The sequence below is a fragment of the Panicum hallii genome, chromosome 9 (assembly GCF_002211085.1).
Source record: "Panicum hallii strain FIL2 chromosome 9, PHallii_v3.1, whole genome shotgun sequence".
Taxonomy (NCBI): Eukaryota; Viridiplantae; Streptophyta; class Magnoliopsida; order Poales; family Poaceae; genus Panicum; species Panicum hallii.
In genome coordinates, this window is record NC_038050.1 from 54,756,542 (window position 1) to 54,774,002 (window position 17,461).

Here is a 17,461-nt window from a genome sequence, read left to right on the forward strand (position 1 = left end):
CTTGGTGGGTCGCCAGCTTCTCTAGCATCTTCTCATCTCGGACCCCCTGTCGGAAGGCCGTGATAATAGACGCATCGGAGATACGCGGGATAGTTCCACGTACCTTGGTGAAGCGGGAGATGAAGGCCCGGAGGGTTTCCCCGGGTTGCTGCCTCACGGCGTGGAGTTGGGCCTCCACGCCATGCTGCTGGTACGCGCTGGCGAAGTTCGCAGTGAACTGCGCGCAGAGCTCACCCCAGGACTGATGGTTCCTGGGGTAAGATTCATGAGCCAGGTCCGGGCTGGCCCGGTCAAGGCTACATGAAAGTAACTTTCCATGACGGCTTCGTTACCTCCGGCCGCCGTGATGGCGGTGATGTAGACCTGCAGGAACTCTGACGGGTTGGAGGACCCGTCATATTTTCCGGCAGGTGAGGCCGAAACTTGGACGGCCAGGCGACTGCGCGGAGGTGGCCTGCGAGCGCTGCGCAGCCCACGCCCGACACCGGTGCCTGGGGGAGTCCCTGCGACCTGGCCGCTGCCGCATCGAGCTCGGGCGCAAGGTTCCGACCCTCAATATTGAGTCGCCGGTTGCGCGCCCGCTCGATGGAGACCCTGGCGTCCTCTCCCGCATGCCTGCGGTTGAGCTCCGCCCGGAGGTCTTCGGTCCGTGCACTCCTCACGGATGGTGAGTGCACAGAACCGGATGCACCGCCCTGGCGACGGCGCTGCCTGGAAACAGACCCCCCCCCCCCCCCCCCCCCCCGCAGAGCCTGGGGAAGCCTGTGCCAGGTTGAGGAGACGGTCGACGTCGTCACGCCATTGTCTGTGCGCGTCTGGCGACGCTGCCTCGCCCGGGGGGTTGCGGAGCAACTCCCTGGCTGCCATGAGGGGCCCGCTCGGTGGGAGCACCGATTGGGCCACAGAGGCCCGTCCGCTGCACACGGTGGAGCAACACGCGGGGCCACTCTGGAGGCGGGATGGCGCGAGGCGTGTGGCGCCGTTGACGCCACTTCTTCACCGATCAGGAGGTCATGGTGACCATTTTCCTGCGCCATTGAGGTCGCGAAGGTCGACCGAGCGCAAACTAAACCTAAGCCCCTACCTGGCGCGCCAAATGTCGGAGGAATTCTCCAGCGGGTGGCGGAAAGCACCTGCCTAATCCTAGTTAAGGATGGGTTTGGAGGAGACTTAGGAGCGCTCGATCGGGGGACAGATGAACACAGGAAGGATACGAAGATTTAGAGTGGTTCGGGCCGCCGGAGCGTAATACCCTACGTCCACTTTGGTGTTGTATTGGCCTGTGTTTCTGATTGTTGAACCTTGTATTCTAACGAGTACACTCTCCCTTTTATAGTGCAAGGGGAGTGCTTACACCGTGCGGGACCCCGACAGGTGGGCCCGGCCAATAGGAGCTGTTCTACGAGAGATATAGAGGTCATCTCCTCGAGCTCCTCTCCGTAGTCCTCTCGATCGAGAAGTTGATGTGCGTATCTACAGCCAGGATATGGCCGTGTACAGCCTTGTCTTGTACAGTGTCCGGCGTCAGCGTTACCCAACAGTGAAGCCGTGCTGTTACTGTTGCGATGGGACCTTCGGTCAGAGGGCGAGACGGGGCTGTCCTGTGGCGCGCGCACTGTTACAGCGCACGCCTTGGCCCACCTATACAGGCCATCATCACGCGCGCAGCGCCGTGACGGGACTGCACACAGTCCGCGTACTGTGCGCGGTGATACGACGCGCCGCCTTCAGAACGGGCGGGCTTACCGCGGTGTCAGCTTACCTGCCCTGTGTGTCAGTGGCAGGCCGCACCTTTTGACTTTGGCGCGCCCGACTCAGCTACCGCATTGAATGCGGGTAGGTGAGGAGGCGACCCGTAAGGGCCTCAGGCCGCAGGCACGCGCGGGGCCAGCCCCGCTCCTCCCGCTGGGCAACACGTGGTGGCGCCGGACCCCTAATCAGGGAAAGGGGGCCTGGGGCCGCCGAGACCGGTTGGAACGGCTGGTCTGTGATGGTCCGGCCATCACACGTGGCGGCCTGGACCTCCCAGGGGAGGCCGGGTCCGCAGGGCTACCCGTGAGCTCTCCCCTCACCTGGGTGTGCAGAGGCCCGGGCCTCATGGAGCTCGGGGGAGGGTCCGGAGGCCGCGGCCCCAGCTATCAGGCCCGGAGGCCGTATGCCACGTGGCCCAGAGGCGAGGGGGAGTATGGATTATGGGAATCCGAAGGCCTGGACACCCTAGCGGGAGGTACCCCTATCTGTATGTACCGACACTACTGTAAAAAAAAATTGAGTGCTAAAGGAGGTAGTGGAACAAACCATCTCCATGCCCATCTGAGGACATGCACCATGAGGAAGATCAAGTTGGGTGGCTGAAAACAAACAAGACCTTAACACAATCGTCTCTAAGGATGAAATCTGAAGGAGGAAAAATGTCTATAGAACACTACACATTTGATCAAGATGTAGCTAGAAAAGCACTTGCTTCTATGATGGTACTCCATGAATATCCTTTGTGTCTTGTTGATCACATTGGCTTTAGAAGATTTGTAAGTGCACTACAGCCATTGTTCAAGATGATGACTAGGAACACTATTAGGTAAAAACAGCCATTCTTTGTTTTAATTAGTCACAACTTACTTTATTTCTTGTTTATGCATTATTTGACTCTTTATACTGCTAATATAGGAAGGATATAATGGATGCATACAAGGAGGAAAAAAGAAAGGCATTGCAATATATGATTGGAGCAAAATCAAGAGTGGCTATTACTACAGATATGTGGACATCTGATAACCAAAGAAGAGGTTATATGGCTATCACAGCTCATTTTATTGACGATTCTTGGACTTTAAGAAAAATCATTATGAGGTGATTGCATATCTGAATTCAATTCTTTAGTTCAATCAAATTCAAATAATTATGAGGCGATTGCATAACTGAATTGCATTTTTTGATGGGAACATGCAGTTCATATATGTCCCTGCTCCACATACTGCTGAAGTGATTTGTGAGCAGCTATATGAAGCTTTGGTGGAATGGAATCTTGATGAGAAGATCTCAACTGTCACTCTAGGACAATGCACTACAAATGATGCGGTAATTCCTAATCTTATTAGGAATATTAGTGCAACTAAACTTTTGTTGGAGGGAAAGTTATTTCATATGCGTTGTGCTGCCCATATTCTAAACTTAATAGTAAAGGATGGTTTAGAGGTAATACAGCCTGCTATTGCCAAAATTCGTGAAAGTATTGCTTTTTGGACAGCTACACCTAAAAGAGTAGAAAAATTTGAGGAAATTGCCAAGTACCTTAGAGTTTCTATGGAACATAAGTTAGCTCTTGATTGCAAAAACAAGGTGGAATTCTACATACCAAATGCTAAGTATTGCTCTTCCTTATGAGGCTGTTTTTAATCATGCAACACGTGTTGAGAAACTTTATATTGTGCTCCAAGTAGAGAAGAATGGGCTTTTGCTAGAGATGTGGTTCAAAGGCTCAAGATATTCAATGATATAACGGCTGTTTTTTCTGGAACTAACTATGTCACTGCAAATGCTCAACTCCTCAAAATTTGTGAGGCTAAGATGAAATTAAGGATTGGTCCTCTTGTGGCCATTCCATTATAGAAAGCATGTCAGAAAAGATGATTCAGAAGTTTGATAAGTATTGGAAGGATATTCATTGGACCAATGGGTATAGCCACTATTCTTGATCCTCATTTTTAAAACTGATTATCTTCTTGGTTTCTTTGAGACACTTTGTTGTGAACCTACTGAAATGTGTATGGATAGAGTTCATGAAGTTAAAAACACACTATATGAGTTGATGAGTGAGTATCAAGTGGAAGAGGATCAAGATCTAGGTAACACAGAATCAACAGCTCCTCCACTTGATAATTCTGGATTTTTGTCCTCAATTAGTGCGTGTTGCAATAAGACGGCCAACAGTCATGAGAGCTAATTGTGGGCTACAAAGGTACTTAGAGGATGAGTTGATTCCAGTTGAACGGAGAATTTTCAGATCCTTGATTGGTGGAAGGTGGCTGGAACAAGGTATCCTACACTGAGGAAGGTAGCACGTGATATATTGCTATTCCAGTTAGCACTGTTGCTTCTGAATCCGCCTTTAGCACTAGTGGTAGAATTCTTATGAGCACCGCAGCCGGCTTACTCCAGACATATTGGAGGCGCTCATGTGTTCTCAAGCTTGGCTGCGAAACAAGTATCAAGGTATAATTTATTCTTTAATTTTGTAAAGACTCTTCTATTCAACTTTCAATTTTATTGTCTTATTACCTTTTGTAGATATTGAGAATGGTGAAAGACCTGAATCATTTTGGACTTGCCTTCAAGAGATCCAGGACAAAGTTGAGGTGATGTTCTACAAGATCAAACATCAATTAAGGATTAATAGTTTATCACCAACTTGCTTATGTTTATTTTGCTCCTTTTGTAGGGACTTACACTTTGCTGAGGGAGAGGGACAATCAACATTCAACAATTTTCCTTTTTGCTCAATTAATATTGTTGTTGTTGGTGTCGACACTAGACATGTGGCTGTTTTATTGTAACTTATTATATGGTTATTGGTTGGACATGTGGACATGTTTGATTGATGAATTCTTTATCTTTTAGTATGATTTAAGACTTGCTAGTTGCTACAATATGTATACTATTGCTCGCTGTTGTTGAATTATTTGCTGTCGTTGAAAGTTAAATTTGGCGGGTATGGAATACCCATGGGTACCCGTTACCCAGATGGGTAAGGGTATGGGTAGGTTTTTCTACCCGCAGCAGGGTATGGGTACGGATATGGGTATGAGTTTTCCAGATGGGTATGGGTTTGGTTTAGTGGTACCCATGGGTTTTATACCCGTTGACATCCCTATTCAAAACTGCATCTGCACGGCTAGCCGCCAATCAGAATTTCATTCGAGCATAGCTGGTAATTTTGAGGATTGTCGTCTTGATTCCAAGAAATTCTGGACTTCTACGGGTCATTTTCATGATATATGAAACAACGACAGGCTAGGGGCCGATTAAGTGAAATGACAAAATATATTGTCAGTGTTTTACCGGCATGCCCACCGAGGGATATTCCTAAGGTGGTGAGTTTGTAGGTAGAGTGTCGCCGAAATTAGGAACTCGAGAGTGTAAGAAACACAAAGTTTAGATAGATTCGAACCACCGAGAGCGTAATACCCTGCATCCTGTGTGCGGATTGTATTTTGATAGATGTTGATGTTGTGACATTCTGTTGTGATCCTGGGGATCTCCTATGAGGTACGAGTTGTCTCTCATGGTCCTATTTGTCTCTCATGGTCCTATCTGAGTACGATCCCTGCCCGCCTTTATATAGTTTGGGGGACAGGGTTACATGGGAATTCTAACCGGATATGAGCTCAGTAGTCCTACCTGAGTACTTTTCGGATAGTTTCCTACTGTTTCCGGCTAGTTCGTACAAATAGTTACGACTGATGTAAAGCGTGGATCATGTCCCACCCCTTATCCTGTAAGATGTATACTATATGCACAGTTCCGTGGGATTCGACAGATACTAAATTAGCTCAAAGCAACAGTGGCATCCTTTCATGTGACATCTTGTCAGCTCAATCGGGAAAAAAGTGGTAAAGAGGAAAAAAAGCATTATACCATGATGGTGACCACAATGCATAAGAAGTCATAAAACTAGCGGGGTGTCTCGCATAATTGTGAAGTCACTATATGCAGATGATAATATCGGATCATCCTGGTTATATTATCACTTTCTACTTTAACCGTCAATCTTTTTTCATATGAATACTTTTGATGCAAGGAATTCATAGTGGTGCATAGCCACGTGAGGTAACATGCAATTGCTATAATTTGAGGATGAACTTTGTGTAAGACACAAGCTAAGTCCTCTTGATAGAATCTAACCAAGATCGATACTCCCTATGTTCCAAATTATTGGTTATTTTAGATTTATATATTCAAATGGTGGAATGTCAGTTGCAGATGTCGACACTTTTTTCTATAAAACTAGCAAGGTGGCACGCGCTAATAACGCAAGTAGCTAGTTTTTTGTTTGATTTTTTTTTATTTTTTACCTTAACAGAAGAGATGTATTTGGTATTTTATTTACCTCATGTTTGCTCTCGTTGAATAGCAGCGTTCTATGTATAGGAGTTCATATCAATCATCAATTTTTAAGTTGTTTCGTTCTATATCACATTTGCATATTTCAATACTTTAACTTGCAAAATATAAATTTGAGGATTGAATTTAATATTGGATCATCTTGAATATGGCTACCTATTGTAGCACATAATATCTAAGTTTGATGATTAATTGTAATATGGGATCAACTTGAATATATATTTATCTTTTTACAAAGTTTTATATGTAGTTATAAAATGTATGTATATGTATGTGGTAGTGATGTTGTCGAAGCCATCAACTTGTAACATAGTTGTTGGACTTCGATTTGAGCCTTGCAATATTTTGATTATTATTTAGCGAAAGAATCTCTGGTCTAGTTGTTAGAGTACCTAAGTAACATCCAGCAAATCTAAGATCTGACTTATTGTGGGAGCGAACTAAAAATGATTATGGACTAAATAAAAGGTTACATTTAAAAATACTTTGGGGCCTTCCTGCTGATTTTGGTAAAAAAATATTATGTTTATTTATTTTCACTTGTCCATACAAAATATGAATATATGCTATATTAATAAATATATATACGTTTTAATTTTTATTCGGCCCAACCTATTGGTATTTTTTCCCACATTGGTTACTGTACATAAAATAAAATCCCCTGTAGTATAAGGGTTCGTCTACTTAACCCACGTCATCAAAACCACTCGAGAAGGTTATTTAGACGGTTTTGAATAGTTTAAAGTGTTCAATACCCTATTTTATAGTTTAGGGTTATGTCGACGAACCAAAGTACTTGAGGGGGTTACCTAGATTTTTTTCTCTTTATTTTTAGTCCATCTGACTGACTGCATAAATTGCACCACTTCAGAGTTTCGTCATCTCGGCCATGTATAGTTCTAAGCGAGTCTTTGCTGTTGTTTCTAACTCTTTTGTTTGACTTCTATTTTTTTCCAGCTATTCTGCCGATTTCTCCATCTTCCATTTTTTTCCTCCACACATTTGAAATCAATTAATATGCTTCACGTTCGATGCATCTAATGGAGAAGTTTCCTATTTAGTTCGGCCCAATTATTGAGTTTAGATTGTGCCTCAGAGCTTGCTACGTTTCCTGAGCGAAGAGGAGCTGCAACAAATTAATTTTCAACAAAATGATATTCAAGTTCCCTGTTCAAGTAACAAAATGATATCGCGAATCATCCAAGAAAAAAAAAGCATTAGACAACTTGCCTCAATGGCAAACTGATCATCTCTGGATTATATTTAAGCACACGTACATGCATGAGTACACACATGAAAGGCCATGCAGACAATTCAACTGGGCTTTTATACTTTACCTCGTTACCCAATTACTGCAAGTAGCTTGGTATTACTCTTTCTTATTCTATTGATCTATGCCACAACCGAGAACACATTAATCCCTTGCATGCATGCCGTCCGGGCTGTCAAGGCTCATGGCGTTGCAGTGGCAGTCGCAGTTGCAGGTGGGCAACGGTAGATTTTTTCGCATGGCCGCGGGATGTACGGTTGGCCTGGACCCGCAGAAGGCGTGCGCCCTGGGTTCAGCGGGTCGTAGCCTATCCACCCCCCTGCTAAGGCTCTCCCTGCACGACACACCCACCCTCACCCGCTGTTAAATTGTTTGCGGCAAATTGAAAAGATGAAACAATTGGGTTGCACATGTGGCCGGCCGTATATATGTGACCTGTAACCTACCTGCCTCTGCAGGGACGGCGTGCATGGCCGAGACGACGAGCAAGGCCACCAGGAGCACCGTGCAAAGGGGCAGAGCCTGCTGCTGCTTCGCCATCGACGGTCTCTTGACCTGATCTCCTGCTGATGATGAGTGATGATTGATGGTGCGCTAGCTAGCTGCGGGATGCACAAGCTGGCTGGGCTCTGTGGGCATTATATAGGCACAGGCAGGCACGCGCTGAAGGCTGCTGCAGCCAGCGCTGGAGCTGGAGGTGATGCCAGGCGTGGACCCAAGTCAAACGGGTCATGTGCTAGCTACTATGGGTGCTTCACCCTTCTTCTCAACTACTGTCATACTGTGACAGCCTCCTAATTTTCCTGACCAAGTAATGGGTCCTGCTGCACTTCACTTGTACATCCAATGTTGTGCTGTTCGTTGTTGGTGTCATATTCTTATCGCTCCATCCTGTGGCTTGACTAACTACAGTGAAATCCACTACACTCATAAGTCACCGTAGTTGTAAACGATGGAAGATGGCCAAGATATGCAAACTGGATTGAGTTCGATTGCGAGATCTCGTGGGTGCGAAACATGCAGCACTATGGACATATCACATACCTAGTACTTTTGGGAAAGATAGTGTGCTACACCTCAAAAGATCCCGCATGCTTACGGAAATTTTGCTTTTATCTTCTTTTTATTTCGCGGTAATAAACTTAATTATCTACATTTCACTGTCTTTGGATTTTTCATGATAAGAAAGAAGTATCCCAATCCCATAGTGGCGTTCATTCCACTTCTTAAACCAAACTGAAATTAGGATAAAAATGATAAATGCTCACTATTACAAAAAATACTTTTTCATGACATCTACGGATGGTTCAAATTATAGGCCGCCTGTGGATAAGGCGGTGACGCTTCGCACAGTCAGCCTCCTATTAAAATCCTTGCAAAAAATTGGGAAAATTTGTCATTTGTATATCTTTAATTAAATTTTGTGTAGCGATGAAAATCGTAGAAGGGTATTTCATGCCCATCCCATACTAGTAAAATTTGTAAATTTACTGGAGATTGTGGCACGGAACACGGGGCAGTGTGTGTGTGTGATGTTACTGGTAGATACTTGGCCGGCGATGACGAGGAGGCATGCCAGTGTAGCCGTAGGATTGTAGGTGCTCCAAGGACATCGCCACCCGTCAGTATCGGGCGGTTTTGAGCGGCCAACGATTTGGGAGTGGAGGACCCAGACACACGGATATTTTTGCTGGTTATATGAATATACAACTAGCATCCTTTACGTGCTGGTTCTAACATAAGAGCCACCGGATCTAGCCACGTAGGATCGCATGAATCGTGAAATACATGTATTCCATACACTACTAAAAAAAAGTTTCTAGGACTGAGTAAAAATATATTTTTAGAGTGGGTATAGTATCCACCTCTAGAAATCGATTGGCATGACCCGCCCCTACAAATCAATTTCTAAAAAATAAAAAAATAGAAAAAACAAAAGCAAAAAATATCCCAGCCAACACCCCCTATACTACATAGGTACAATTTTTTAACAAAATATGCACACTTGCGTAAACCGAGGTTCAAACCGCTTACCTCAAGTCTCGCATGTGTCCTTCTCTCCACCACACTATACGGTTACTTCTAGTATGTTATTCTTTTATATTAACTCTGAAATTGATTTGTAAAGACGGGTGACGCTATTACCCGCCCCTAAAAATATTTTCTACTTTATTCTGAAAATTCATTTAAATCTTTACATATAGCAAAATAAATAAAAAAAGTGAAACTTCAATAGTATGGTTATTGTGAACTGTAGATAAAAAAAATATGCCAAGTATATTTCAGTGTATACAAATATTAAGATTGTGAAAATCTCAGAGTATGACTTGAGTTGTATGAGATACTGTATAGTTATAGCTATTAGACAATTTTTAATAATTTTTTAGACTATTAAATAATCTTAAATGAAAAAGCTATCAACAATAAAATTGTAGATCTCGTCAATCTCTACAATTTTGGTATACAGTTTGACTTCATCGGAGATCATATAAAAAAATTATGAATATTAAATTTGGAACAGTTTTAGTTATTTCTAGCTAGAAAATAAAGAAAGGTGTTGGTGAAAATTTGAAGAAAAAAACCTCAAACATTTAGTGACTTTTATGCTAAAAACTGGGGTGCTAGAGCATCTCAAGCAGTCCCCAATAAACATCTCCTGATAAGGTGGTATTGGAATGTTCCAATACCACTTTCATAGATTACTGGAAGGTACTTTTATAGTTTCTTAATAATCTCATCCCAATACAAATAACGTTCTAGGAGAGCAGAAACTCTCCCTTTATTTTAAGAAAGTTGAGGTCAAATATCGGAACAAATCAATAATTATTGAAGAAAATAGAGATATTGGGAAACTATTTAATTATATCTTTTCCCCATTATTGACACGCACTTAGATCACGGTACATAAACACACACACACACCCGCCCCGCCATGTAATTATGGCTTAACTGCGCCGGAGATTATTCGTGGTACTGATCATGGCGCTTCACCAGGAGGTGATTTGTTACACCCGTAGATTTTGGTGCACCCGTGGCCAGAGTATGGCAGGCCACGAGGCCCGGACGGCGTGCCGCCGGGGTTCAGGGCTCCGTAGCTCACCTGCGCCAGCGCTCTCCCTGTGCGCAACACAAGCAAACACGCACGGGGTCAGTTACAGAACTTTCGCCGCTAGTCTGTGGCTGGAGGAAGCGTGAGGTGCGTACCTGCGTCGACGTGGACAGCGTTCATGGTGGAGACGACGAGGAGCGCCACCAGGAACACCACGCAAAGCTGCTGCTGCTGCTGCTGCCGCTGCGCCCCCATCTCCTCTGCTTCTCTCTCGACGATGGACTCTGTGTCTTCGGGATGATGCGCACGCTTCGCCGAGCCTTTATATAGAGAGACTGAGAGAGGACAGCCTGCCCTTCGCCAAGGCGTGGACCCTGAGTCAACCGCGAAGGCGCTTCACGCTGCTGCCGTCGTCCTCATGCCTCATCGGTCAATCCTGGGGGGCGTGACTAGCTGCGGACTAGCAGCAGCAAACATTCCACCACCGTCTACTGGCCTACTGCATGATCCGCCAAACGATCAGCACAGGCAGATCAGCTCAACAGGAATTCAGTCTTTGTAACACCTTATATAGCTGAAGCAGGAAAAACACTGCAAATGGATTCTCAAAATGATCTCAATATCAACAGACGGCGAGCAGAAACAGTCCGAAAATCTTTCTGTATACATCTGTAAAAACGAATCTCCGCATAATGCAGCGAGTAAGTATTGTCGTTTACCTACAAAACACGTATTGGCAAATCGCCAATGTTTCCGTTAATGCTCTGGTACTATATATGCACAGCAAAAAAAAAGGGATGCCCAGATCCTGATTGTCTATGGGGCAAATCGCGAGGTCTGGGTCTGTAACACTGTAGTATGGAGTAAGGAGTATGAACAAAATCTATTCACAGACAAAACAGCATCAGGGGTTCGCATCACAGGGAAAGATGCCAAGTCATCAAGTATCGCCATGGTTCTGCATCTATGAACTGTTCTCTTCTTCGCTGCCAACCCAATACTCTTTCACTGAAATTAAAATCTTCTCAGGAACGTGAGGGCCGTCTTCATGATCGAGCAACTTGGACTTCCACCGCATTCCTGACACCGTGCTTCTAACCTTGTTCAGTACATCAACACTGTCCCGCAGTATGACTGCACCCTCTGGGCGCAAAATCCTATCCATCTCCAGAAGAATGTCTTCCACATCACACCTGCCGATTTTGACATAAACAATTAGCCGATTGACATGATTTGCATTTGTATTACCAAGATGGCTGAAAGAACAGAGAACACCTACTTGTTCTGATATAAACTAAAGATGCCATAGCCATGTATCAGGTCGTATGTCCTAGGGTATGTAGAGAAGGCTTCGCACCTGCCAACAATGCAACATCACGAAAAACACAGGATCAGTTTCCACACAACACATATAAGCATCTCATTTGACAGTAAATACCAGAACAGAAAGCATCAAAACTCACCAATCATGGTATATGCCAATCAGACCTCGCTCATATATGATACCGAGAGTGTTCCTCTCTGATATAGTGGGCACAACGTTCATCACCCAGGACATGGGAGAATCAAGCGCTGCAGCAAAACTTCCAAGGCCTGCATTCATGTCCATAATATTCCTGTACCTTGAAGAACCTATCAGCTTGTTCACCCTCTTGTATGTATTGACATGCTTCTTCCACAACTTATTATCCTCCTCATAGTCTTCTTCTGTAACACCTAGGGCATGGCCCTCCAGAATTCTGGGAGGGATGGCAGATAGTCTCTCTGGAAACTTCTTTAACTGTGCTGGCTCTCCAGGAGGGGTTATACAAGATTCCATGTTCTTATACCTAAAATAATAAACCAAACATAAAATGCAATCAGAAACCGATGTAATCAGAGTATAGAAAACTGAAAAGCAACACATGTTGCTTCCACTATGAAGAGCATACTTGCATGTATCACTACCCATCTCAACTTACCCTACAAAAGGCAATCGATTCTTAATCCTATACTTCTTTTAATGTGTTGAAACAGTAACTGTTATATGTATGAATTTTGCTATGAGGATTTTGTAGCCGAGTATGATCACATGGCAATAAGTTGCAATACATGCAAACAGAGCTTAAAATAACGTAAAAGAGTGCATGATTTTGTATAAACAGGGCATACCAGACGTCATCTGCATCTTGAGCTTTGCACATCTTGCTAGCATGACCATTCATTTGATGACATAAATGTGAATTTGCTTTTTTCTGCCAAATAGCAATATCCTCCTTCTCATAAATTTTATCCCAGCAAAGCATTTCAGCAATGTTTTCAATTCTACGCTGATCTTCCTCAGCATCTTGTTTAGACTTTTTCCACGTTTGGTAGTATTTATTCCAATTGATGGGAGGTCCAGAAAGTATCCAATAACCCCCAGGCCTCAGAACCCTGTCTACTTCCATCATGTACATCCCGCCTGCAGGAAGGAAAATAATATGGCTCACAGTCATTAGATAGATAAACAAAAAGGTTGGTGCAAGTATTGCAGTCTTATGACTACAGATATTTGATACTACTCACCATCTGACTCCCATGGGATCAAGCAGCGTGAGCAATGGGCCATATCAAAAGATCTTGATGGGTATGGGAGCTTTATAGTTCCAAGTACTCCAATGACTGCAGGAACACCTCTCTCCAAAGCAAATTGAACTTGAGCTTCATGTGAGTCTCGGGGTGCAAATGACATGGTTAATATATTTCTATCCATTAGGTAAGCTCCAAAGCTTGCAACCTGTATGTGGTCAGAAATATTACTCCCAGCTATGCAGGGGATCAAGACATTAAGATAAATTTATGTGAAGATGCAGAGAAGTCTAACTAAGAAGAACATATAATTGCCTTGGAACTATGAAGTACATTAGCTAAATGCTAGCAAATCGTCAAGGGAGTAAATGATAGCAAAATCTGGTTAGAGTTCGAGAGCATACCCCACATCCAGTATCAAGTGCAGTTCTGATGGTACCATCGGCAAGTGGGATTATGGATGCAAGTTCGTCAAGGTAAGCACTTGCTCCATTGGGAAACATCGTCCCTCCTCCTGGAAATTTGAACACATCTCCCTGAAATTGGATCCAGTTCTGAACAGCTTTCTCGACTGTCAGACTTTTATATGGAGCATTTGCATACGGAACATAGTCACGGCTCTTGGGCCAAGGGAAAGGGGTGACATAGCCTTTTGGTGCTGGGATTAGACACTGCAGCTTCTCATTCTCTGAAGGGCAATGCCTTTCTCTGTATGTCATATTTTCCCTAGGAAAGGCCATTGCTCGGTTCTGGTCTTGACAAGGAGTATAGTCACTGTATCTGATGTGGCATGGCTCAATCACTTTATTGGTCATGATCAATGGATTTGCACCACTTATGCTATGATGGGTCTCAAAGTGCAAATTTGGCAAGATTGTACAGTCGGTTTCTTGGTTAACCCTCAAGGCTATACTATCACCCCTTCCTGTCCCACTTTTCTGCCAAGCACCTAATATGTAAAAGAAGCAGCACAAACCCATCACAATTACTATCGTCATTGTGCTCCGCGTTCTACGATCGCCTGGATTCATTCTTGAGCCCCTCATGAATCTGCATCATCAACAGCGAAAACATTAGGTACCACTATAAATGAATTGGAATTGGACTACTTGTGGTACAAAGTGACTTTATGAACGAGATACTCAGATCAAACAAATGAGATGTCAAAAACCCAAGCGACTGATCAATAAAATGGAAATTAACTAGATCTGAAGTTTTTAGGTGAGGCATGATCCCCATGAATCTGCTCTTGTTCCGACAGATCGTGGCCAATAATAAATTAGTGAATTGGACTGTTAGTGCCAAAATAAAATATCAACAGGGGCAAGTTGAGCCCCTCATAAATATAATGTTGTCATAGGAAAATCATTATGCACTTACTTCAAATAAAGCTGGCCTTTGTGGTATACAATGTCCCCAAGAACGAGATACCAATGTCTAGTAAATTAGATTTCAAAAGGACAATGACAGACAGATGAAATTAAACATGAAGTATGGATCTGGATCTTATGGGAGGTGTCATCTCTTTGACTTCGCCTTGTTCCAACAGAATGGTTCTGACAATAAACTAGTGAATCATCTTACCGCATTATCAAATGCATGTTATGAGATAACGACCTGAGATGCAACTCCCATATATGCTCAAATTCTGAGAGAGAAGCTTCCTGGGACGATAAATGATAATCTACCCAGCAAGGCCAGCACACTAGTCCTGAGCACCATGTTTGGCGCTCTGCCGTGTGCATCAATACCAATCATGTGACTACGCCTAAATGTTTCAGATCCCTAACTGGTTTGTTTAGCCCCGGAGCTAGTAGTCCAGTCCATCCCGGAGCTTTTCAGTTTCACAGAGCAAGAAGCCATGAACTAATCTACCCGTCGACGGTACATGGAATTCGAATCGGAGGGAAACAAGCACAAACTGCCGAAGCTTGCTTGGCAGGTGATCGATCCAAACACAACCCCGAATGGAACGGCAACAGCACGGCAGCAGCAGCCCCTCAGAGATTTGCCTAAGCGACTTACGCTAGTCTACAATTACCACTCCGGCACTCCCAACCACACGCAACGCACGATGCGTTCGTCGGCGTCGTGTTTCCGCAGCGCCGGATCAACGCAACAGCAGAACCAAAACAAAAGCGAATCGCAGAAAAAACGACGGGACTAGCTAGAACCCCACCGTCTAGGCAACCGAAGAGCGAAACGAACCGGATCGAATTCAAACCGGAGCGGCGCGGGAGGAGGAAGCCAAACCTCTCTCTGTACAGGGGGCGGGGCGGGGGTGTTGGTTGAGCGGAGCGGGGACAGCTTCGAGCTCGCCGTGGCGGCGGCGGCGGGGGACAGCTTCGAGCTCGCCTCGGCGGCCGCGGGGACGGCAGCTTCGAGCTCGCCGCCGCTGCGGCGGGCGGAGAGGGCCCGGGGGGGTTGGGCTGGGGATTTGGTGGGGTTGGTCGCGGCCGGCGCTGCGGATTTGACTTTCTATTGTCGCGCGCTGCTGCGGCAGCAGCGCGGCGTCATGGAGCGAGTCGTCGTGTGGTGCTCGCTGCTCCCCTCCGAGACAGAAGAGGGAAAAGGAAAAGGGAGGGGAACGAAACGAATCGCTTTGGTGGTGGGGGTGGGGTGGGGGGGGGGGGGCTCGGGGGGAGCGAGAGAGAGAGAGAGGCGGACGCGGCGGGGATGGACGAGGAGGTAGGGCGAGCCGGTCACGCTTGGCGTGTGCCGTGTGGCGGTTTGCGGTTTGTAGCCTCGGCCCGTCGGCCGGCCGCGCCGGCCGGCTTGGATCCGGTTGGTTGCAAACTGGGAGTGAAGACGTGTCTTCCGGGTCCGTTGCCCTCGCACAGGCGCCTCTGCCTGGCTCGCGGTGTATTACGGCGGCACGCCGAACATTCAGGGAAGCCACAGCGGCACACGGCCATCAGCACGCCATGTCGCCAGATCTCCATCTAGTGTTCTAGTTTCTCTTCAGCGTGTCTGGGATGCAAAATGCACGTCTCTGAAGTATGAACCTTGCTTTGCACTTTGGGAGGCCACGATTAGACACGGCCGGGCGGCAAGGACACGCAGTAGCTAGAAGCGACGCCCCTGTCATTGCAACTTTGGAGTTTGTCTGTCGACGTAGTTGGCGACCAACCGCTACATATACACAGATGTTGTTGGAATATAACGCTATATCTGTATTTCTAAATTATATAATATTTCTACCAGAAATTTTGGTTTGGTCCAACATATATTACCGACGGGTGGACCCAAAACATCTCTAATGAGAATCGAACAACAATACTACTATATTGTAGCCTAAACAGACTCGAATATGATGGGAACATGAAAATACAATAAAATTCATGAAAATACAATAAAATTCATGTCGAAGAAAACTCGTCACAGAACAAAACAATCGCCACCTGTACAAAATCTTCGACCGTGGCAACGCACGGATATATTTTCTAGCTAAAACCAAAAAGAGATGCCAGTTTGCTTCTAGTGAGATGGTACGAGAGTACTGGATAATAATTTCGAAAAAGAAGCGTGCCGAAATCAAGTCTTTGACAGAAATGAATCGGCACATGAATACAAACTATACCAAGGACAAATGAAAGCCTCAGCGGCTACTATTTAGGAGTGCACACTAGTACACAGCAAACTGAAAGGCTGGGAGGGATTTCCCATTGGTCCCAAACCAAGAACTCCATTCAGCACATCGGAGCAACAAGTATTAATCCATACATAGGGAGGTTTAGTGTTACGATTAATATTTATGCAAGTAAAGGACATCTCAAACATTAGCCATATTCCGTTCTGTTATGAGGGAGGAGTGTAAAAAGGACTGCAGAGCCTTCAGGTGCCTCACGTTTTTTGTTTTTTTTTTTGAGGGGGACCTCACGTTTATTGGGTCTTTATTAGGCTGCCTGGCTGGGCCATCAGCCCAGCAGCCCAACACATGGAAGCGGTCATTGTGTTGCTACATTCTACTCTAGCCCACAATTAACAATTTAGTGCCCTAAAAACAGTTAACGATTTAATGTATTTTTAGTATATATCCGATAGCTTCTTAGATTTTGCATCTTCGTGAACTGCACTTTTGACAAATCTTGATTATGGACAGTCACAAACTGAATTGAGCCCTTGGTGAACTTTCATAGATCAGATTGTAATCACCACTTGAAGACAAAAAAAGTTGATGGGTTAGAAAAAGATACTCGATGTGGTATGTGATATGCGTCACTAAGAAGTGATTTTGCGGCCAGAATGGAGATGCTCTCACGCCGGCAGCCACAGCCCATAGAGCCATAAGCCAATATACACAGCTCTACATGCCAAGGGCATATCTGGATCCAAAAGTTAATTTTAATTTTTGGATCCGGAATATATTGGATATTGAATGCTAATTAGAAAAACTAAATATAAACTAACTATAAAACTAATTTGTATAAATGAAGACTAATTTATGAGATGATTTTATTAGGCCTAATTAA

At 44.8% G+C, this 17,461-nt stretch overlaps 2 protein-coding genes and 1 long non-coding RNA gene across 4 annotated transcripts; all 3 read right to left on the reverse strand.

Moving 5' to 3' along the window:
- Positions 1 to 7,333: 7,333 nt before the first annotated feature.
- Positions 7,334 to 8,020, reverse strand: LOC112876266. Its single transcript, XR_003225279.1, has 2 exons — positions 7,837 to 8,020; positions 7,334 to 7,724 (listed from the first exon to the last, which is right to left on the reverse strand). It is a non-coding gene; the product is annotated as an uncharacterized LOC112876266 (long non-coding RNA).
- A 2,113-nt stretch (positions 8,021 to 10,133) lies between these two features.
- On the reverse strand, positions 10,134 to 10,755 carry LOC112875146 (protein WIR1A-like). The gene is made up of 2 exons (XM_025938878.1): positions 10,595 to 10,755; positions 10,134 to 10,507 (listed from the first exon to the last, which is right to left on the reverse strand). Exons 1-2 carry the CDS (start codon positions 10,692 to 10,694, stop codon positions 10,368 to 10,370), a joined length of 240 nt encoding a protein of 79 aa, XP_025794663.1. The 5' UTR covers positions 10,695 to 10,755; the 3' UTR covers positions 10,134 to 10,367.
- A 325-nt stretch (positions 10,756 to 11,080) lies between these two features.
- LOC112875145 (probable methyltransferase PMT2) lies at positions 11,081 to 15,577 on the reverse strand. Of its 2 annotated transcripts, XM_025938877.1 has the most exons (7): positions 15,243 to 15,577; positions 13,394 to 14,039; positions 12,987 to 13,197; positions 12,591 to 12,882; positions 11,903 to 12,268; positions 11,719 to 11,796; positions 11,404 to 11,632 (listed from the first exon to the last, which is right to left on the reverse strand). In XM_025938877.1, the coding sequence occupies exons 2-7, from the start codon at positions 14,033 to 14,035 to the stop codon at positions 11,404 to 11,406; spliced, it is 1,818 nt and encodes a 605-aa protein (XP_025794662.1). In that variant the 5' UTR covers positions 14,036 to 14,039; positions 15,243 to 15,577. The 2 variants fall into 2 exon arrangements, with proteins under 2 accessions (XP_025794661.1, XP_025794662.1); XM_025938876.1 differs by lacking the exon at positions 15,243 to 15,577 and having other exon boundaries at positions 11,081 to 11,632; positions 13,394 to 14,035.
- Positions 15,578 to 17,461: the final 1,884 nt, after the last annotated feature.

Excerpts from the sequence above, each read along its gene's own strand:
- LOC112875146 (XM_025938878.1), bottom strand. The coding sequence starts at position 10,694 with ATGGGGGCGCAGCGGCAGCAGCAGCAGCAGCAGCTTTGCGTGGTGTTC. Across the intron at positions 10,508-10,594 it reads CGCTGTCCACGTCGACGCAG|GGAGAGCGCTGGCGCAGGTG; the intron begins GTACGCACCTCA and ends TGTTGCGCACAG.
- LOC112875145 (XM_025938876.1), bottom strand. The coding sequence starts at position 14,035 with ATGAGGGGCTCAAGAATGAATCCAGGCGATCGTAGAACGCGGAGCACA. Across the intron at positions 12,269-12,590 it reads CAAGATGCAGATGACGTCTG|GTATAAGAACATGGAATCTT; the intron begins GTATGCCCTGTT and ends TTATTATTTTAG. Across the intron at positions 11,797-11,902 it reads ATTGGCATATACCATGATTG|GTGCGAAGCCTTCTCTACAT; the intron begins GTGAGTTTTGAT and ends CATTGTTGGCAG.